The 23,136-nt window shown below is 37.3% G+C and overlaps 1 protein-coding gene and 1 long non-coding RNA gene across 2 annotated transcripts; one reads left to right on the plus strand and one right to left on the minus strand.

The window, feature by feature from the left end:
* Positions 1-5,113: 5,113 nt before the first annotated feature.
* Positions 5,114-7,122, plus strand: LOC128017831 (uncharacterized). Its single transcript, XR_008184527.1, has 3 exons — positions 5,114-5,164; positions 5,293-5,357; positions 6,063-7,122. It is a non-coding gene; the product is annotated as an uncharacterized LOC128017831 (long non-coding RNA).
* A 4,416-nt stretch (positions 7,123-11,538) lies between these two features.
* On the minus strand, positions 11,539-12,668 carry LOC128017546 (fucolectin-1-like). Its single transcript, XM_052602949.1, has 4 exons — positions 12,658-12,668; positions 12,481-12,614; positions 11,841-12,099; positions 11,539-11,686 (listed from the first exon to the last, which is right to left on the minus strand). The coding sequence occupies exons 1-4, from the start codon at positions 12,666-12,668 to the stop codon at positions 11,539-11,541; spliced, it is 552 nt and encodes a 183-aa protein (XP_052458909.1).
* Between the last annotated feature and the right edge of the window lie 10,468 nt (positions 12,669-23,136).

Below are 23,136 nucleotides of genomic sequence, written 5' to 3' on the forward strand. Positions count from 1 at the left end.
TTGCTGACAGCTGAAACTGGACAGTGGATTACAAAGAATGCTCTGCGTGGGATTGGAAACTAAACTCAGAACATTCTCCATCAGATCTTGCTTGTCCTATATTATATTAAGCTTTTACAAATGTACAAAACACTTTGTAAGTGACGTTCTTTTGCATCTTAACAAGATTTTGCTAGAATTCTGGTACAGTTCAGTGTCATGATATACTAACATTTCGATTTCAAAATAATATTATTATTATTTATGTTCTCGTATCACAACACTTGCCATGAAGAAAAGGAAAAAATACTCAAATACTACTGTGTGGTTCTCTTATGTCAGAATAAAGAGTGTGTGCTATGCGTAAACGATCCTCTTTCATTTGTGCAGTTACACTAGCCAGTTTTTGGTTGTGTCTACTTTCTCTTTCTCTCAGTGAATAAAGAAGAAATGTAGTGCTCTGTAAACATAAGATTGGAACAATGCACACCATGCAGCCTTTTCTAGACTTTAGAAATGCATTTCAATCATCCTTAAAAAATCCAGTTTTAATATTGGCAGATATAAGTGATTTTGAAAATGCCAATTTTTGATTAGAAGCAAAATAATTCAGATATTTCTTCATCAAGAATGCCACTTGAAGTCAGACTTCTGACCTTTGAACTCGGGGCAGATCGATCAACCCTGACTTCAGTGAGATGCATCATTTGACATCACTTCATCCAATGATGATTTGAATCACTACGTGACAAACTTCAAAACATTACACATTAAGTTTATGTAATGGTGCCTTAATTTTAGCTTTTCGTCAGCTGTGTTCAAAATGAACTGCAGCATTCTATGTCATTTTTATTTATTTATTTTATCTTTTTTGTTGTTGTTGTTGCCATAATTAGCATGGTGACATCATGAGGTCAATATGTTAATGTGATGTGTGATTAACTAGAAGTTCACTGATGCTCCCTATGTGCCTATTTATACCAGTGTTGTGTTGTAACCCTGAAAGATCAGCTGACCTGTATCAACTGAACATGAACAGCTAAATTAATTAAACTTGAGGTGATCCTCGTTACTCCCAGTTAATTCTTCTTCATTCCATCACTCCTCCATCATCTAGTCCATTACCTGGAAAACAATTAAAATCTGCAATTTTTTTATGATATTGATTATGTAAACGCACTGTGATGATGAGGCAGTAAACAAGTAGAGATTAGAAGAGTTTCAGCGAGAGGTGAATCATATTGAAACCTTTTTGTTGTTGTTAAAACTGGAGTGTTTGCTTATATAGAATCTCAAAAACAAGAGTTGGAACAAAATAAAAAATGTTAAGTATTTAAATTTGTTGACTTTGCCCAACAGACTAACATTAGTAAACAAAAGTTATCAAATTGACATCATTTAAATTAAGCAATATTTTTAAGGATGATGTTAGGAACCATGAACTGTAAATGTACATTGACACTGACTTATAGGCAAATAATAATATTGAATAGCAATAATTAATATTAAGAATAGTAAAAAGAAAAATCAGTTTCAGGACTGTTTCAAAAAGTTATCAGTTTACTTATGTGTCTTAAAGATGAAAATTACTATTATACAGCTGATAACACTGAATTGCTAAGTCTCAAAATAGTGTAAATTGTCCTTTTAAGAGCTGTGTGGTAAATATGACACTATTAACCAATCAGAAAGAAGAGCCCAGACTGAGAAAGACAAGCTGGATCACATGAACAATTAATAAATACTTTATAGTTTAACATTATTATTAATATTTGTATTATTATTAAGTGGACAAAATCCCTAACTGGAGGGCAGGGATGTCCAAGTTATAAATCCTGGCGAATGTGGACAGCGACGACCGGCCGGAGGCCGCACAGATATCACCAATCAAAATCCTGCTGAACCAGGCCCAGGAGGAGGCTATTCCCCTGGTTGAGTTAGCCCTTTCTCGTATAGGACACTGTAAACCTGCAGAGGCATAAGCCAAGGCTATATCTACTATCCAGTGAGAGAGGCTATGATTTGCAGTGATATCTGTCACGTATAAAGTACTTTTGGCATGGAAGTGGTGCACCCCTCATCCAGCAGCTAATGCAGAAAGGTTACACTGACAACACATTACAAGAAGAGGGATCCTCATCCTCACACAAATCAGAAAATACTGATCATTTAATGGTGTGGAGGCATCTTGTGGAAAAGGCATCTAAGCCGGAAAATCTATTCCAAAAAAAAAAAAAAAAAAACTGAGTGCACCAGTTATATTTACGCCCACAGTAAATTGCTTCCGTGAGAGGATATAGATCCACACATGAGGAAATGGGAGCCTGTTAGCTCTATTTAAACACTCGCGCAGGCAAGCCCTCGCAGGTGAGGATGCGCGATCATCCCACTCATTCTAGCGCTCCATATTTTTTTCACCTACTTGGTTTTTATTTGCACGAACACTATTATTTTTGGCTGCCGTGGGGCAGGACCTGCTGTTTTAACTGTATTCTCAAATGACATTGGTTAATTCCGCTTTTCCAGAAGTCAGCTGGGATTGGACGCCTGTGAAAAGGTGATCCATAAGTCACATGTGACCTGAGACATAGCTTTATCAATCGACCAGATTTTTAGATATAATATAAATTATATTAATATATAATTATATTAATTATGTATATGTCTGTTTTAATGAAAATTAGTTGCATGCTTTGTCAATAGAATAGATCTTTAGCAGAAAGTTTATTAAAATAAACTCTTCCATTACATAGTGACTGCAATCCTGTGATCTTACTATGATAAAATACCATATAAACCCTTTTTATGGATTGTAAAGACATGTTTTCATGGTTATTAGCTTGGTAAATCTACCAAAATTGTTATATTTGAATTTTTTATAGAACATAATGCTTTGGCTTATATTAACTTTGCAAAATACGTAGAATGTGTCGAAACTCTTCCTTTGTGCATAGAAGCTTGGCCTGAAATGCACCATTAGTCAAGGAGGCTGTGGGCAGGCTCTTCTGGAGCCAACTATTTGTCAGAATATGGATCACCTCAATGTTGGGCCATGTTGGTAGTGTCGGAGGGAAGGGTGTCAGGATCTTTAACGGAACTCACCCACTCCTCTGCATCTGAAGTTGTCAATGACATGGAGTCATCTGTGACAACTTCCTCCTCAGAAACGCAGAAGGAAATCAAGCTGCTCGCAATCTATGCACTGAAGGAGACAATTCTCGATGAGTCGATGTACAGTGGGTACGGAAAGTATTCATAACACCCTTAAATTAAAATTCACTCTTTGTCATATTGTAGCCATTTGCTAAAATCATGTAAGTTCATTTTTCTCCTCATTAATGTACACACAGCACCCCATATTGACAGAAAAACACAGAATTGTTGACATTTTTGCACACTTATTAAAAAAAGAAAAACTGAAATATCACATGGTCAGTATTTAGTAGAAGCTCCCTTTTGATCTAATACAGCCATGAGTCTTTTGGGGAAAAATGCAACAAGTTTTTTCACACCTTTATTTGGGGATCCTCTGCCATTCCTCCTTGCAGATCCTCTGCAGTTCTGTCAGGTTGGATAGTAAGGGTCGGTGGACAGCCATTTTCAGGTATCTCCAGAGATGCTCAATTGGGTTTAAGTCAGGGCTCTGGCTGGGCCATTCAAGAACAGTCACAGAGTTATTGTGAAGCCACTCCTTCATTATTTTAGCTGTGTGCTTAGGGTCATTGTCTTGTTGGAAGGTGAACCTTCGACCCATTCTGAGGTCCTGAGCACTCTGGAGAAGGTTTTTGTCCAGGATATCCCTGTACTTGATCGCATCCGACTTTCCCTCAATTGCAACCAGTCGTCCTGTTCCTGCAGCTGAACAACACCCCCACACTCTAAAAAACGCTGGGTTGTTTTTTCAACCCAACTGCTGGGTTGAGGCCGTTGGATAGGACTTTGGGATGTTTTAACCCAAGTTTGGGTTGAAAATAACTCTCTTTTTTAACCCAGCGGGGTGGGTTGAGGACGCGGACGTGAAGGAGAGCACGCACGTCACGTCAAAATCGTACGTCTCCAGTGCGAGCGGCCGCCATTTTCTCAGCGTGATAGAAGCAAGAAGCGAGTGAAAGACTATGGTAAGTAACGTTAAATATTCAAAATGTAAAGTTATCTTTTATTGTTTACCCGGTTGTATGAAAGGCGGAAACAAAGGAGCTTAACGTTATATATATATAAAAAAACGGATGCGGTTTTCGCCTCGGACACGGAGGTCTTAACTGCCTCATGTAACGTTACTGAACGGAGGATGTACTTTTAATATAACGTCTGTGAATGTATTTTGTCATATTTACATAAGATTTTACATTATCTGTTCTCTTTGAGGCGTTAACAGACGGTTATGGTCACGGTTACGCTCATGTGAATTTGTCTTTTTTTTTCGCGGTTAAACTGAATGTATGTTTGTCTCCTAAAGGAAACGGCATTGTGTAGTTAAAGACTAGCATAATTATTTTGAGGCTGTTGAAGTGGTAACTGTTAAAAGTATGTTTTACATGTAATATTTCTTGTCGAGCTCCTGTCTTCATTGTCCTCGCGCTGACAGTTAAAGACACAGAAGCTGTTTGTGTGAGGAGTCACAGACCTGTGTGAGGATGAGGAGGAGGTGTTCTTCTGAAGAGAGGGACAGACGGTTTAAGGAGAGTAAACTTCAGAATAACATCAAGTTATCTTTATTTTTACTAAGACTAAAATAATGTGTGTGTTTTTTTTAGATGTTGAAATCCAGAAACAAGATAACTTCATTCTTTTGAGACTGATGTAAGTTAAATTATTATTACTTTTTTTTTTAGAAAATTAATGTTTCTGTTGTGTCCTGCCTGTTAACTTCACATTTTGATGCAAAAACAGTGTGATTTTATATATGTATGTATGTATATGTTAATATTTTATTGAAACCATTGATGCCCCTCTTTGCAGAACTCAAACTTACTGGAGTTAAGGACACACAAGTCTGCTTGTGTGAGGAGGTGGTTTTCTCAGCTTCTTCTGAAGAGAGGGAAAGATCGTTTAAGGCAAGTAAACTTCATAATTTCATGTTATCAGTTGTTGTTTTTTTACTAAGAGTAAAATAATGTTTGTTTTTTGTTTTTGTAGATGTTAAAAGCAAGAGACATGGGAGAGCATCATTCCTTTGAGATTTTATGTAAGTTATTTTTAGAAAATAAATTTTTCTGTTGTCTCCTGCCGGTTTACTTCACATTTTGATGCAACAACAGTGTGATTACGTGCTCATTTCATTAAGACCATTGATGTCTGTGTTTTTTATTGCAGAACTCAAACCAACTTTGGAGTTGTCTGATTTGGAGAGTCATTATTCTTGGTCTTCGCTCTTAGAGGTAAAGTTCACACAAAAAATAATTTACTTGCCCTCAAGTCATTCCAAACCTATAAGACTTTTGTCTGTCTTTACAACATAAATTAATATATTTTTAGTTTTCTCATAATATTTGTTAATCCATTTATAGTTTAGATAATCAGTATTTTCAAGCTTCATAAATATAGAGTTATTGTAGAAGTAAATTCTGATATTTATATATGAATACATCTTAAATTATATGATATCAAACATGTATGTTCAAAATAAAATACTGGTCTCCCAGACCAGCAATGGAGGACACAAAAAGAGAATATTAAATATATTCATACGTTTTCCAAAAAATTAGCAGATTTTGTATGAGTCTGGAAAAACATGAGGAGAGTAAATTATAAATATTTTAATTATTTGGTGAACTAACGGTTTGAAGAGCAGCCCTCCATGTACATGAATATTGTGAGGTATGTGAATGTCATGTCTGTTTTAATGTTTCAGTAAAGAAGCTTTCTGAAAGCAATATTTATTCAAACAATATCGCATGTCCTCACACTAGTGCTGCCATTATAGCATTCTGGAGCGCTGTGGTGGACTGAGACATTAAACAACCACACAAGTGTTGAAACTTTAAAACCGATTATTTACCTATCCTTACGGATGTGAATACACCTCTACCTGAAAATGGATAGTTTAATTAAATGTTTAATTTTTTCAAATGTGTTTCTCTTAGGCCACTGATGAAGAACAGGCGGTGACTGGGATGAATGCTGGTCAGAGAGGAGAATCTTCTTTCCCCTAAACTGATGCAGCGTTGGTTTTAAAGGAGGACGTTGCCCTGGATGATGTAGAAGAAGTCAGATGCTGTGCTGATGGGGTTTCTTCATGATTACATCAGTTATGCTAAAGAGATCATGAAAATTGACCGTGATGCATGATCTGTATTCATGGACTATGAAACAAACTGTAAGTGTATAATTTGTAAAAAAAAAAAAAGTTAAATGCTTTTTCTGTGTTGTTTAGTAGAAGAGTTTACACTCTGTCATTCATACACCTGCTCACATTCTTACACACACACACACACACACACACACACACACACACACACATACACACACACACACACACACACACACACATGCGTCTGTTAAATGTTATAATATCAAAGTTAATGTTGTGATTTATTTGTGTACTGTCATGCCAGAATAGTTGGAAAAAAAACCTAACTAATTGTAAATTTATTGTATGTGTTTTCGTATATTTTTATACAATATATACAATTGAACAAAGTCCAATTTGATCTTAAGTTATATTCATCAAATGTTCAATGCTTTGTTTATGAACTCTGTAGCTGTTAATGCCATCCTTTTCTGCATTTCTTCTAACATGTTACTTTTTGACTTTTCTCTTGTTTTTAATAAATATTTTCCTTTTGGTAATTATTATTTGTGTGTAAAAGTGATATTTAAAATGAACAACATTTGTAGGTTTAATGCCTAGCTCAATTTGGGTTAATTTTAACGTAGAAATGCATTGTTTCCCCACATGGCTGCACTCTGCGAGTTTATTTTCTGCCAGCAGGAGGCGCTAAGAGCGGGAGAGGTAGGTTTCTCCGGTAACGGCTGCAGAGCCGTGCTGAGCTCACAAACGCTGCCTTATCAAGCACATGCGAAATGATATCGAACATTTTCTAAATACAGTAGTTTTCCTTCTGAAATACAGTGATAAAAAACACCCGCTCTGTTTTTTTTAAACCCTGCAATATAGTCATTTTAAACCATAAAAAAGGCAACCCAGCATGCTGGGTTAAATATGATAACCCAACTGGTTGGGTTAAAACAACCCAGCGCTGGGTTCGTCCCTTTGTTGTCAAAATAACCCAAATTGGGTTGTTTTCAACCCAGCAGTTTTTAGAGTGCACAGCATGATGCTGCCACCACCATGCTTCACTGTTGGGACTGTATTGGACAGGTGAGGTTTGGTTTTCTCCATACATACCGCTTAGAATTAAGGCCAAAAAGTTATATGTTGGTCTCATCAGACCAGAGAATCCTTCAGGCGTTTTTTAGCAAACTCCATGGGGGCTTTCATGTGACTTGCACTGAGGAGAGGCTTCCGTCGGGCCACTCTGCCTCGACTGGTGGAGGGCTGCAATGATGGATGACTTTCTACAACTTTCTCCCACCTCCCGACTGCATCTCTGGAGCTCAGCCACAATGATCTTTGGGTTCTTCTTTACCTCTCTCACCAAGGCTCTTCTCCCCCGATAGCTCAGTTTGGCCAGACGGGCAGCTCTAGGAAGGGTTCTGGTCATCCCAAATGTTTTCCATTTAGGGATTATGGAGGCCACTGTGTTCTTAGGAACCTTAAGTGCGACAGAAAATGTTTTTGCAACCTTGGCCAGATCTGTGCCTTGCCACAACTCTGTCTCTGAGCTCTTCAGGCAGTTCCTTTGACCTCCTGATTCTCATTTGCTCTGAAATGCACTGTGAGCTGTAAGGTCTTACAGTATATAGACAGGTGTGTGGCTTTCATAATCAAATCCAATCAGTATAATCAAACCCAACTGGACTCAAATGAAGGTGTAGAACTATCTCAAGGATGGTCAGAAGAAATGGACAGCACCTGTGTTAAATATATGAGTGTCATAGCAAAGGGTCTGAATACTTAGGACCATGTGATATTTCAGTTTTTCTTTTTTTAACAAATCTGCAAAAATGTCAACAATTCTGTGTTTTTCTGTCAATATGAAGTGCTGTGTGTTAATTAAGGTGGAAAAAAATAACTAAAAATGATTTTAGCAAATGGCTGCAATATAACAGAGTGAAAAATTTAAGGGGGTCTAAATACTTTCCGTACCCACTGTATATAGCAGCCAGCTCCACTATGTTTGGTGGGTTGAAGCATCATTTGTTTGTTCAGCTCCATCAACATGAACAGGGTTCAGTATTCAGAGCAAATCCTATTTCATGTCTTATTCTTTAGTTGTTTTTTTATGTATTCTACATTTTTATTGCAAACTTTACTGACTTGCAACCAAGCAGATAATATTTTACAGTTCTAGCTGGATGAACAAGTTGAATTTGCTAGAATGATTTGCCAAAGTCTTTGTTGGGAGCATCAGTACAAATGTGTTGAAAACTAGGATCTCCGGGTAAAGATGCAGGTACTCAAATTGATGTTTAAATGGATAAATAGTCATGTTTGTGTTTGTTATTTATGTTATGATTAACAGTTCTAAATGAACTGTTTCTTGAAAAACTAAACACAGCCTACAGTCTTCTAATTAATTGTTTAATTAAGCATTCATTTAATGACAAATGTAAGCCTCCTGCTGGAAAATTAAATCAACATTTTCAAAAAGCTGGTCAGCTGAAGGAAGCATGAAGTGCTCCAAAATGTCTTGGTAAACGGGTGCAGTGACTTTGGTTTTCAAAAAACACATGGACCAACACCAGCAGATGACATTGCACCCCAAATCATCACAGAGTGAAAACTTAACACTGGACTTTAAGCAACTTGGGCTATGAGCTTCTCCATGCTTCCTCCAGACTCTAGGACCTTGGTTTCCAAATGAAACAAAACTTGCTCTCATGTGAAAAAAGGACTTTGGACCACTAGGCAACAGTCCAGTTCTCCTTCACCCTAGCCCAGGTAAGACACCTCTAACATTGTCTGTGGTTCAGAAAATTCCTTGACACGTCTGTGTGTGGTGGCTCTTGATGCCTTGACCTCAGCCTCAGTTCATTCCTTGTGAAGTTCACTCCAATTCTTGAATCGATTTTGCTTGACAATCTTCATAAGACTGCGGTTCTCTCAGTTGATTGTGCATCTTGTTCTTCCACACTTGTTCCACCACTCAACTTTCTGTTAACATGCTTGGATACAGCACTCTGTGAACAGCCAGCTTCTTTGGCAATGAATGTTTGTGGCTTACCCTCCTTGTGAAGTCTTCTGGACTTTGTCTTCCCCATGATTTTGTAGCCTAGTAACTGGGCAACCATTTTTAGGGCTCAGGAAATTTTTGCAGGGTTTTTAAGTTGATTAGCTGATTTACATGTCACCATATTCTAATTTGTTAAGATGTGAATTTGTGGGTTTTTGTTAAATCTGAGCCAAAAATCAGCACACTTAAAAGAACCAAAGACTTAAACTACTTCAGACTATGATTCTTTTATTGATTGGACTGTGGAGGCTGCAACACTGGCTATCTACAAAAAAAAAAAAAAAAAAATAATAATAATAATAATAATAATAATAATAATAATAATAATAAAATAAATAAATAAATAACTAAATAAATAAATAAATAACTAAATAAATAAATAAATAAATAAATAAGGATGATACAGATTAATCAGACCAGGGTAAGCTTACCTACATTTTGTGTCTGGAGGTTTATAGCACACATTGTTGTCAACACTCTGTAATACTAGAATCAAAGAATGACAATCAGGTACTAATAAAGTACACCCACACAAATAAACTCTATTATCCTTGACTAGCATAGGTTATTCGCTTATGTTTGCTCTGTATCCTTATGTTCTTTTTTTTTAATTTGGCCCTTCATTCAAGTGCTCGGTTCATGCATGTACCTATCAGCGATTCATCAGTCTTCGGTCTGAGTTTAACTGTTTCTTCAGTTCAGTGACTGTTGGAGGATCTGGAGCTCTGACTTAGTTCATTCATCACAGTCAGAGTGACTGTTGGATGTCTGAAAGTGAGTTTTGATTGAGTAACTTGTAGATCTGTGCTGGTTGAAGCACAAATGGTTCCAGACGGTTCAGTCCGACTTGGTCAACTGATTCTTTCAATAAAAAGAATCACTTCAAAATAATGATTTGTTCATGAACCGGACATCACTCCGGCCCATTTGCCTGAAGCTCTGTTTACAATGAATAATGTTTTAAATAAAGTTCAATCTCTTGCACAGATGATTATTTCTCTTCATAAGATCAATATAGAAGCCATGGGTATTCATTTTGTGTTGCATGATATACTTTATTATTAATATTATTTTCAAAACCGGTAGTTGCTGACTTGCAAGGAGCACGGTTTCAGCTAAAAATCTTCTTTAATGTTCTACTCAAAAAATAAATAAATGAATTCACCTACAACTACAGTTAATCTACAGGAAATTTGAATTTTTTGGGGTGAACTATCCCTTTTAGATCCTGCCTTCTACAGTCATTAGAAGATATGTTTAATTTAATTTCATTTGACAAAATGCATTTGGATTCGGAACACGAAACTTTACATAATATACTTATATAATAAATATAAATAAAAATTTGTTTGTGTGCATATGTACGTTCATTTATATAAATACATTTAATTCGTGGGTAAGTCGTGGCCCAGTGGTTAGAGAGTTTGACCCCTAATCCTAGGGTTGTGGGTTTGAATCTTGGGCCAGCAATAACACGATTTAGGTGCCCTTGAGCAAGGCATCGAACCCCCAACTGCTAAATGATGAACACTGCTCCGGGTGTGTGTGTGTGTGCACTTTGGATGGGTTAAATGCAGAGCACAAATTCTGAGTATGGTTTTTTTTCCCACCTTTTTTTTTCATTTAAATTGTCATTTGAAAGTGCTAAAAAGTGTTTGTTGCCTTACACAACTTTTTCTGCATCCTTAAGAGCTTTAGCATAAATTTGCAGACCTATTAATTTATGGTTTTCCTTTGCCTATTTTTAAAAAACTAGAACATTATTCATCACACAGAAGTCCAATCATCTGTGCATATCTTCTGTCAAATGAGTGGGAATGTGTTTTTTATAGCTACATGAGTACTTTTCTTAATCTCTTCACTGTAAACATCCAAATTATTTTTTGATTCAGACACATTCAATACAACATGCAATGCTGTAGTAATTTATTAATGTAGAAAGCAAAGATAAAGAATAAGATGAGGGTGTTAAGGGTGTAAATACAAAAGCCCCTGGAGGAAGGATAAAGGTGCATAAGTAAAATGATAACAATTAAAAAAAAGTGCAATAATAGTATTGCTCAGAAAACAGTAGTGTCAGAGGATCGGTGGACTGTCACTTAATCTGGAAATGAAATCAGAATAAAATAAAATAAAATCATTAATATTACATATTACACACACACACACACACACACACACACACACACATGTATATATATATATATATATATATATGTATATATACACATTCATATTTCTACACAACACCTTCTCTCTCCTTTTATCTCTCACCTGCATAAACCTCAACTTCACACAGAGTGAGGTATTCATTGCGTCCAGGCACAATAAGGTTGACGTATCGCCCGCTAACAGGCTTAAACTCAAATGTTTTTGTGTCTCCGAGTGGGATGGGCCCAACAGTCACAACCCTGTACAGAGGAACAGAGAAAAAGAGAGGGGCGTATCAGATATACTTCTATAAAAGGCAATGTTGTATTAAAATGATTTCTTCAAAGTAATTTTTATCTTACTAATTTTCTCAATTTGTTTGTATAAGTGTTAAGAGACAGAGACAGCACTTACAGGAGATTATTGTTGCCGTTATTCTCCAGGCTGTTTCCGATACGGATCTGAACACCCTCGATCCTCTTTTCACAGCAGTCTCCACGATTAGTGATGCTAACCCTGGTTACCCTGTAGACGTCCAGCAGGTCAACTCTCCACCAGGGGTCCTTGTCCCCGTTAGTCACACTGCATGACCCGAGCGCTTGAATTGACTGTCTGTTACCATCGATAGCATTTTGAGCAACTCCTAATCCACTGTTTGTAGTGGACTGAACAGCTTTGCCTCCAAGAGCAAGATTCCCTGTTTAACATTACATATATATATATATATATATATATATATATATATATATATATATATATATATATATTTCATTATAACATATGATATATAAGTTTTATATCATTTTGAAGGTATTTAGGTATTTTAATGTATAGTGTGAATAAGAGAACTCATTTTTGAAAATGTGCTCATTTTGACTAATTTGGCCAGCACAGGTCTCATAGATATGTTACTGGAATCATTCAAAGAAATGAAGAGCACTCACTTGGACCACAAGTGTACAATGGTTTGTCCTTTTCTGTTAATATAATACACACATTAGTCAGTACATAAACACATTCTATCACAGAGTTGTGTTCTCTCTTTATCCCTCACCTGCAAACACCTCGACTTCACACAGAGTAAGGATTTCATCGTTCCCAGGTAAAAATATGTTGACATATCGTCCGTTAACCGGCTCAAACACAAATGTTACTGTGCCATTAGGAACAGTAAGAACAGTTGCAGCCCTAGAAATACATAAAGAACAGTGTAAAAGTGAAAACCACATGCCCTAAACACATGCCTAAAAATCAATTCAACATACTGAAATAAAAAGACTATTCATAAATTATTGTTCATGTTTTATATCACACTGCTATAATAAACAGTGGTCTAAACTAATAAATGTCTAATCACAAAAAAGTTAAAGTACAATTGACACTCAATGACAGCGGCTCACTGAGTGGTTGGTTTATGGAGCAGGTACAATTTTGCCTCCCGTTTTGTTAGACAAAACATTATAAATATTGCAAGAGGATTAAACATTTGAAACATTTCTTACAGCTCATTGTTGTTTCCGTTGTTCTCCAGACTGTTACCAATGCGAATCTGAGCTCCTCGGAGTCGTTCTTTGCAACAGTCTCCACGATTAGTGATAGAAACATTGCTTATACTGTAGACGTTTCCAAGGTCAGCTCTCCACCATGGGTTAAACTCCGCTTTAGTGAGGGTGCATGAGCCCTTCACGTAATTTGCATCTCTGTTTCCGTCTACTGCGTGTTCAGCAGCTCCCTGTGAGTTTCCTAAGGAGGACTGCACCACCCTGGCATTAAAAGCAAGATTCCCTACACAGTCGATGAAAAAAAAAAAAAAGTGAATCAATCACAAGGTTTCAATGACCATTCAATTTTAATAATTTATTCTGATTGATATGTAATATGAAGACACACAATGATTACAGATTTTTAAATCTGTTTTACTAATATTTTTTTCTAAACATACCTTTCAAATTAGCAACACACAGCCCAGTAAAAAGTGTTAGTAACAAAATAACACGTATGGCCATCCTGATTAAGAAAACACATTACATCACCTCAGCATATGAAGGAATAATTTATCATTCTCATTAACACAAAGAAATGGCATATAGCCCAGTGGATAGTTTGATCAATTGTCACCTAATAAAACTGTCAGTTTTGTGATAGGAAACATGATTAAAGAATAGTAGCACAGCTACTTTAAGTCTTTTTTTCAACAAAGAGCTTTGTTACAACTTTGATCAGTTGACAGTTTTATGAAACAAATGTAGCTAATTTATAATATATATTTTTTTTTAAATACTGTCATAATTTTATTTTATTTTTCATTCCAATTATAATTTGACCTGCTGTAGAGAGTGCATAAACATTTCACTCACCTGGAATCCGTCAATGTATCAGCCTCACAGAAGACCTTCAAAATTCTGCAGTTATCTGCTTTTAAAGAAAATAATACATTTTATATTATACATTTTAGTTTCTAAACAATTGTTAGATTTATAATTTATCCAATATATTATTCACATGATGAATATTATGCCCTCACAAAAAATTACAAACCAAAAAATGTGCTATTGTAGATATTACAATGAATACACACCAGCAGTCTATGAAGAGAGACTAGTTGAATAAGTGTGTGCTCAGACATTATGTTTATTTATTGCTGAATAAGTCCCTCCCAACCAAATGCGGTATCTGATATATGAATATTCAACATTAAATGGACCTATTACAAAAGTGTCCCTCACTTCTGTAAGCCTTTATTCTGATAAGAGACAATTACATACAGTACATAATTTGGAACATTGCCCCATAAACGTAATCCTCATGTTAAGTCAGGATGTTATTAGCGCTGCTTTTGACACCATCAACAACAACATTCTTTTGAATAACCTCAAATATTATGTTGGTATATTTTTAGGATTATATTGGCATGGTTGAAGTCATACTTATCTGACAGTTATTAGTTTGTAGCAGTAAATGAAAGAGGTATTATATCAGTCACAATCCAGTATGGAGTTCCACATGGCTCAGTACTAGGACCGTTGCACCCTGCACATTATACTGTTGGGAAATACTGTTTCACTGTTGATGATACTCAGCTTTATACTTCTTCACAGCCTGATGAAACATACCAATTCACAAAGCTAACAGAGTGCATTAGATATACAAAATTGGATTACTAGTAATTTTCTATTACTAAATTCTGAATAAAAAAGAAAGAAAAAAGGAGTTGTTAATTACTGACCAAAAACCTCTGCATGTAGTAACCTAGAATACTGTCTAATGCTTGATGTCTGCTCTGTTAATTCTCAGTCATCAGTTAGGAACCTAGGTGTGCTATTTGATAGCAATTCTTCATTTGAAAACCATGTTTCTAACATTTGTAATACTGCATTTTTCTCTTTTGCATATATCTAGCATATGTTCTAAATGTCAAATGCAGAAGCATCAATTAATGCGTTCATCACCTCAAGGTCAGATTATTGAAAAAAAAGTGAAAGTGACATGACATTCAGCCAAGTATGGTGACCCATACTCAGAATTTGTGCTCTGCATCCACAAACACATGGCAGTGGGCAGCCTTTTATGCTGCGGCACCTGGGGAGCAGCTGTGGGTTCGATACCTTGCTCAAGGGCACAAAAGTCGTAGTATTGCCAGTCCGAGATTTGAACCCACAACCCTAGGGTTAGGAGTCAAACTCTCTAACCACTAGGTCACAACTTCCCCATGTAATGACTGATTGGGTGGTTGCTCTGTGCATTTAATAAACAAACTACAGCTAGTCCAAAATGCAGCAGCAGAGTTTTTACTAGAACCAGGAAGTATGACCATATTAGCCCGGTTCTGTCAACTCTGCCCTAGCTCCATATTGAACAACAAATACATTTTTAAATATTGCTTATTACTTATAATTAAAGCCCCAAAAGGTTTAGCCCTGTAGTACTAGCTCCTTTTACTATTTAGCATTCAGACAGTCTTCCTAGAGCTGTTTTGGAGGCAGACACTGTCATTTTAAATCTAAATTAAAGACCCATCACTTTGACCTGGTTTACACACAAAACAATTTCATATTTGGGTTTGGGTTCTTTGCCATTGTCACCTCTTGGCTTGCTCAGTTGGGGACACTTGATATTTGTCAATATTATCAACTTGATTGCACAGACACTATTGGATGAAAATTGAACTCAACTGAGCTGGATGATGACATTAAGGTTTTCTCTAGAGCTGTGTGTAGAGATGCATGCACTGATATGTGCTTAGGTCATATTGATTCACTGCCAGTGGTGTGGTCTTCAAATATCAGTATCAGAATCAGAAAAGATTATTTTAGATACATTTACACGTTTTGCAGATGCTTTTATCCAAAGTGCATTGTGCACAAGTTATACATTTTATCAGTTGATGTATTTGCTGTAAACAGAAACCATAACCGTAGGATATCTAATGCCATACTTTGTTGTTTGTAATCAGACACTTTAAGTGTGATCATCTTCTGATCAATTATGTATTCAGTGTAGACAGAGTTCTTTAATTTCTCTGGTTGTGTACATTTACTGGTTTAGTGTTGTTTTCATTATGCAATGTATTTTGCAGGAATATGACGTTTTTGGCCTGGACATTATTTTCTCCCAGAACATTATCTATTATTTTGTTAATCCTTAAACACAACACAATGAATGCATAGTTCAAAATACAGTAAATTCAATTCAGTTCAATTCAAGCTTATTTGTATAGTGATTTTTACGGTACAAATCATTACAAAACAACTTTACAGAAAATTACGTTTCTACAATATTTAGTAGTAGCTTATAAGTGGTGATTGTCAGTTTATGTGCATATGAAAGGATTTTTCAGAAAAACTAATACAAGACGTAGTCAGCCAGACGATGAACATTGTTAACAGCAATTATTATATGATATTATATGATCACACTTGTAGCAATATTTGTTAGTTCAGTTCGTTGATTCAGGTTTAAAGCACCTTTTAAAAATATCTAGGGATGCACCGATATTATTTTTTAAGAACCAGTCAAATACCAAGATTCTGAGTATCATCCAATACCAATCTGATACCAGTGCTGATACCAGTGCTTTCTTCTTCTTCTTCAGTAGAATACCACGGTTTTCAGTGTATCCAACAGCTTTTTTAATGGGGCAACAAGACATGATACAGTAGATGATAGATAGGCTATCAATAATCTTTCAATGTCCATATAAAATGATCCAAAACAGCACATCCAGAGCAGCACATAATGTTACATATTACATTCAGAGAACACAAATAGAATATATTTTGATACCTATTGTATTATATTCATGCAACAATTAAAAAAGTACAGTTACTGTGTGATTGCTAATTCTCAGACCTTTCTTCTCAAGTGTTGCTGTGTAAGGGCCCAGGGCCGGTTCTAGACATCTGGAGGCCCTAAGAAAAATTAATGTTGGAGCATCATTTTTCAGCATCATTACTCTTGTCTTCAGTGTCACATGATCCTTCAGAAATTATTCTAATATGATGATTTATTATCAATGTAATAGTTTTGCTGCTTAATATTTATTTTATAACCTGTGATACTGGATTTTTAAAATAGAAAGTATTTATCACAATATGTACTATCAGTATTATCAGTTAACACATTATTATGAAAAGTACTAATTATAAAAGTATTAATTTTTAAGTAATAAAATGAAAATAAAAAATACTGACCCACTGTATTACACAGTTTTTAATAATATAGTTACAAAAGATTTCACTCCCATCACAGTAATCAAGATATCTCTTCACTCTTAGGTTCTGTATTATCTTCTTATCTACTTTTGTACGATTGAGGCCATTGTACCAGTTGCAATGAGACATTTCAAATGATACTAGACATGAGTGTTAGTTCATTTGCATTGACATTTTCATGTCATAATTTTGAGCAGATTGAGTAGAAGGAAGCATGGGTGAAGGGATTTAGAATGAAACAAATGGCCAGAAGAGAAGGAGGTCTCCTGCTCCTCCACTCTGTGGGGTGTCTCGAAGATGCCCGTGTGTGTTTGTATTGTCTGTTTCTCAGGAAATCAAAGTATCTCAGGTTCTTTCATCCCTATAATTGCTTCATGTATGCTTGCTTTTCTATTAATATTAACAGTGGTTTGTGAATGTATATTCTTTAATAACAAATAATAAGGCCTGAATACCTCCTTTGGGGACAACAGGGCTTCTGAATAATCATGGAGATGAACACATCGTAATCATCAAAAATGCAAAACCTCTCTACATTTTAACAGAGGAAAAGAATAGTACAATACATGTGTTTTCAACATTAAATACAACGACTTAAGAAGACTTAAGATCTAAAGCTTTTAGACACTTTACTTTAAGAAACACACACAAACAAAAATCATTACTCCATTCTTTGCATCTGCAGAAAGTGTCTGTTACACATCCTGTCTTAAATCAATATTTAGACAGACTACTTGTTACAAGGATAGATTTTCCTTTTAATATTTTCTCATTTCCTAGGATATATTTACTTTTATATCATAACAACCTGACACATAAGCTTGTGCTATTATATATATATATATATATATATATATATATATATATATTGGATTGAAAGTAATAATTATTATTATTATTATAATTAAACTTTTCCACTAAAACAATTAGATGTTATCAGCTAGTAATCGTATGAGTGAATTTCTTTATTGTCATATTGTGCTTGCTTTAATGTTTGGTGATGGTCTCACACAGTATTTGTTTCTCTCTCATTCTCTCTCTCTGTGTGTGTGTGTGTGTCTGTAGCTCTAACTGTATTTTATTTAAGTGAACTCATATACATTTCTTTTTGCAAAAGTCAATTAATGAGTTCTGACCATCAATTTAGTGAAGTGACAGACAAATATTTATCTGTCTCCATATTAGGCTTTCACACTGAGAGTCGGAGTATATAGATGACAACATTTATGGTAATAAATGTTTAAAATGTTTGCCATTTTCATGACTTAGCAACTATGAATGTGCACAGAATTGAATTTAAATCTGACTGACTGATACCAGGAAATCCAGAAAAAAATGTAGCAGTTTTGAGTAAAGAGCTTTAGATCAGTCCATTCAGATTGCTATGAATCTAAAATGTAAGTGAAGAGACAGTGCTTTAACTCGTCTGTATGTAGATCAGTGTTCATTTTTGTTGGTGCTAAAAACATTGGACTCATCCTCTGTAAAGTGTTTCATTGATTACTGGTCATGCATACTAATCATATTCAACTATAAATCCATAAATCCTTTTTCAACACAGGAAGTCCTTATTATTAGTGCATCATGCATTCACTCATATTATGGTTGATTTAGTTGATTAAGTGGTAGTTGTGTTTTTTCATTAAAGTGCACTCAAGTTTCACAAGTTTATTAGTTCTTTAACATTTGTTCCTGAACAGATTTTTTTTTTTTTTGTAAATTTGAATTTACTTCTTATCATGTAATCAAATGCTTAATGTGTGTGACCTTGTGATCAGGATGTTAACAGGGATCTTTAATTTTGTGGTTGGATCGATTTCAACTGTATTTCGTTTAGTTTGCATTATGTCATGTTTCACATGAATAGCATTGTTAATTTAGTCTCAGAATTACAGAAGTTGAAATGTGAGATTTTGCCAAACTGTCTTGATGATGTATATATAAAATATTAATATAAATAACACTGACATGCACATTTAGGGTTTTTATCACCCTACTACTAAAACAAACATTTGGTTTCATTGATTTGATTTCACTATAAATTGTAAAATGGAAGTTATCATATAGTGCTTTTGAGTAGGGATAACATTAATCATTTTTGCTGAGAGTTGAAACTGGACAGTGGATCTCCCAGAATGCTCTCCATGGGTGACAGGGTATAGACGAGAGACAGAGGTAAGTGAATCCAAACACAGTGTTTATTTTCAGAATCACAAGTGCAGGGTAAGTCGTCAGTGATTTCAGGTGCAGGTCCGGTGCAGATCACTCAGTGCGGCGTTGAAATCAGGTGAGTACGTCCTTTACAGATATGTCAATACTACATAGTCGCAGTTCGCTAATATATGTCTCTTACTCTTTCAGAAACGGAAGCTATCAAGCAAGCTCAGAGGAAACACGGGAGACTACTGGATTTCAGGTAACGGGGAAATGCTCAGGAGTCCTGGGGGCAGTAGAACAATGACACAGAGGTTAGTGTTTCAAAGGTGAGTATACGTTACGTCTTAGAATCTGCGGTGCATCTGTTGGTCAGGAGACAACATCATATGGTCTGTTCCTGTTGGAGAATTGACATTGAACTAGGGCTGTGGTGATATTCCTAATGGTGAGCATGAGGTGTGGGTGATTAGAGCTTGATTGATCCCTGACACTACCCCACCCCTCCAGGGTCTGCGCCAGCGGATCTTTCTTGGCGACTTCGTGGGGGTCTGCCACAGGGACGTGGAGACTGGAGAATTTTGAGGAGGCCAACACCATGGTGGAGCTGACAGTGGGAGGAACCAGGGGGGAGGTTTGACAGAAGGACTGGGCGACACCCCAATGCTGATCCACGGAGGCGGAACCAAGGTTCCTGGAGGAACCAGCGGATCAGAGAGATTGACGGACCAGGTCGACATCGCAGGCCTGGAAGCCCAAGATGGAGCAGCTGGCTTGTGTGCCTGAGGTGGAGCCGGGGATTCAGCTGACCAGGGCGATGATGGAGTAAACGAGGATGACAGGGAAACTGGAGGAAGGGAGGAGCCTGGTGAAGCCGAAAGGGTGGAGGGTCGATGCGAGGCCGGAGACCCGGAAGTCCGAGGTGGATGCTGAGTGACAACCGACCAAGGTTTGTCTGGATGGACGAGGGAGCCTGGAGGAGTCCTTGGGCAGACGGGCTCTGCAATCCCGAGCTGGTGGAAGGGAAGCCTGAGGTGAGGCTGATGAGCCGCAATAAGCTAGCGGCAGAGGCAGAGTCAAAGAGCTGGACAACAACAGTAGAACCGATGAATTCAGAGGACTGGCTAAAACCAGTTGAGGAAATGGGACCAGGAAATCTGATAGTTCAGGAGCCTCTTTGGCGCCTAACAGGAGATCGGGAGCCTCTTCTGGCTTAACAAGAGAGATTTCAGAGGAAGAACAACAGACGGGACCGGAACCTCTTAACGTATTTGTATTAGTTGGTCACTGTCAGAAGAGTCATCTACAGGATCCCCAAACACTTTAAAATGGCTGTTGAAATTCTGTACTGACGAGGTGACCTCAGTCTCTTGGAACCACAGCGCTTCAGCCCATCTTAACGCGGCTCCAGATAACTGCAGAATGATGAACAACATTTTGGATCTTTCCACGGGGGTGTTGTTCAAGGATGAGTGAGCATTGCGATAGGAACTCATTGCAATCCTCCACCTGGCCAGAGAAGGGTGCTGGTCACGAGACTGAGTTGACGTTGTACACCAGCATGGGAGCGGTGTTTGTGGAAGTACTGTCTTCAGGCTGCTTTGGATTCATAGCGGTTTGCATCAAGCCTTCTGTCAGGATATAGACGAGATACAGAGGTAAGTGAATCCAAACACAGTTTTTATTTTCAGAATTACAAGTGCAGGGTAAGTAGTCAGTGATTTCAAGTACAGGTTCGGTGCAGATTACTCAGTGCGGGGTTGAAAGCAGGTGAGTACGTCCTTTACAGATATGTCAATACCACAGTCGCAGCTACTTATACTTGTCTCTTTCAGAAACGGAAGCTATCAAGCAAGCTCGGAGGAAACACAGGAGACTGCTGGATTTCAGGTAACGGAGGAATGCTCAGGAGTCCTGGGGGCAGTAGAACAATGACACAGAGGTTAGTGTTTCAAAGGTGAGTATACACTTTTTATTACTTCTTACAATCTGCGGTGCATCAGTTGGTCAGGAGAGAATATCATATGGTCTGTTCCTGTTGGAGGCTTGACATTGAACTGGGGCTGTGGTGAGTGTTTTATATTGTGCTGTGATGAGATTCCTAATGGTCAGCACGTGCAGGTGATGGGACTGGGCTTGACTGGTCCCTGACATTACCCCCTCCAGGGTCCATGCCAGTGGACCTTGCCCTCTGATGTCGTGGGGGTCTGCCACGGGGACGTGGAGCCTGGATAATTTTGAGGAGGCCAATACCACGGTGGAGCCGACAGTGGGAGGAACAAGGGTACATGGAGGACCCAGCGGAGCGGAGAGATCGACCAACCAGGTCGACATCACAGGGCTGGAAGCCCAAGGTGGAACGGTTGGCTCATGTGCCTGAGGCAGAGCCGGGGATTCGGCTGACCAGGGCAACGTTGGAGCAAGCGAGGACGATAGGGAAACCGGAGGAAGGGAGGAGCCTGGTGAAGCCGAAGGGGAGGAGGGTCGAGGCGAAGCCGGACACCCGGAAGTCCATGGGGGTAGCTGAGCGACGACCGACCAAGGTTTGTCTGGATGAACGAGGGAGCCTGGAGGAGTCCTTGGGCAGACAGGCCTCGGTGGAGCCAAAAGAATGCAGAGCCGGTGGGCTGACAGGTGATTAGAGCTTTACTGGTCCCTGACAGTGGGATTGGATACTAAACTCAAAACATTCTCCATCAGATCTTGCTTGTCCTATATTCTATTATGCTCTTACAAATTTGATTCTCAGTACAAAACACCTTGTTGGCAATTTTTTTATTTGAAGCTAAATATTTCAGATATTTCACAAACCCCTACTTGGAAACAACACCTAGAATGGCGCTTAAAGTTGAAGACTTCTGACCTGTGAACTTGGGGAAGATCGATCAACCCTGACTTCAGTGAGACGCATCATTTGACATCACTTCATCCAGCGATCATATGAACTGCTACGTGACAAACTTCAAAACATTACACATTACGTTTATGTAATGATGCCCTTGTTTCTGCTTTTCGTCAGCTTTTTTAAAAATGAACATCAGCATTTTATGTCATTTTTATTTATTTATTTTTATTGTTGTTGTTGTTGTTGCCATAATTAGCATGGTGACATCATGAGGTCAATATGTTAATGTGACATGTGATTAACTAGAAATGCACTGACGCTACGTCCCAATGTGCCCACTTATAGCAGTTTTGGGTTGTGAATGATATTGAGGCAGTAAACAAGTAGAGATGAGAAGAGCTTCAAAGAGAGGTGAATCATGTTGAAACCTTTTTTGTTGTTGTTAAAACTGGCCACAAGGTGGTGCTACATGTATGGGGTGTTTGCTTATATAGCGTCTCAAAAACCAGGGTTAGAACAAAATAAAAATGTTGGGTATTTTAATTTGTTGACTTTGTCCAACATACCAACATACTATAGTAAAAAATATATATATATACTTGACTTTCTTTAAATTAAGCAATAATTAAGAACCATAATATATACATTTTGTAAATGTACCTTGACAGTGACTTATAGGCATATAACAATATTGAATAACAATAATTAATAATAATAATACAAATAAATAATAATAGTAAAAATAAATCTATCAGTTTCAGGACTGTTTCACAAAGTTATCAGTTTGAATTTTTCCAGAACTCACCCACGCCCCTTCATCTGAAGTTGTCAGTGACATGGAGTCATCTGTGACAACTTCCTCCTCAGAACCGCAGAAGGAAATCAAGCTGCTCGCAGTCTATGCAGTGAAGGAGACAAATTCTGATGAAATTACAGTGAGAGCCGACATACTGTATATAGCAGCCAGCTCCACTATTTTTGGTGGGTTGAAGCATCATTT

Source organism: Carassius gibelio, chromosome A7 (genome assembly GCF_023724105.1).
Source record: "Carassius gibelio isolate Cgi1373 ecotype wild population from Czech Republic chromosome A7, carGib1.2-hapl.c, whole genome shotgun sequence".
NCBI classification, from domain to species: Eukaryota; Metazoa; Chordata; class Actinopteri; order Cypriniformes; family Cyprinidae; genus Carassius; species Carassius gibelio.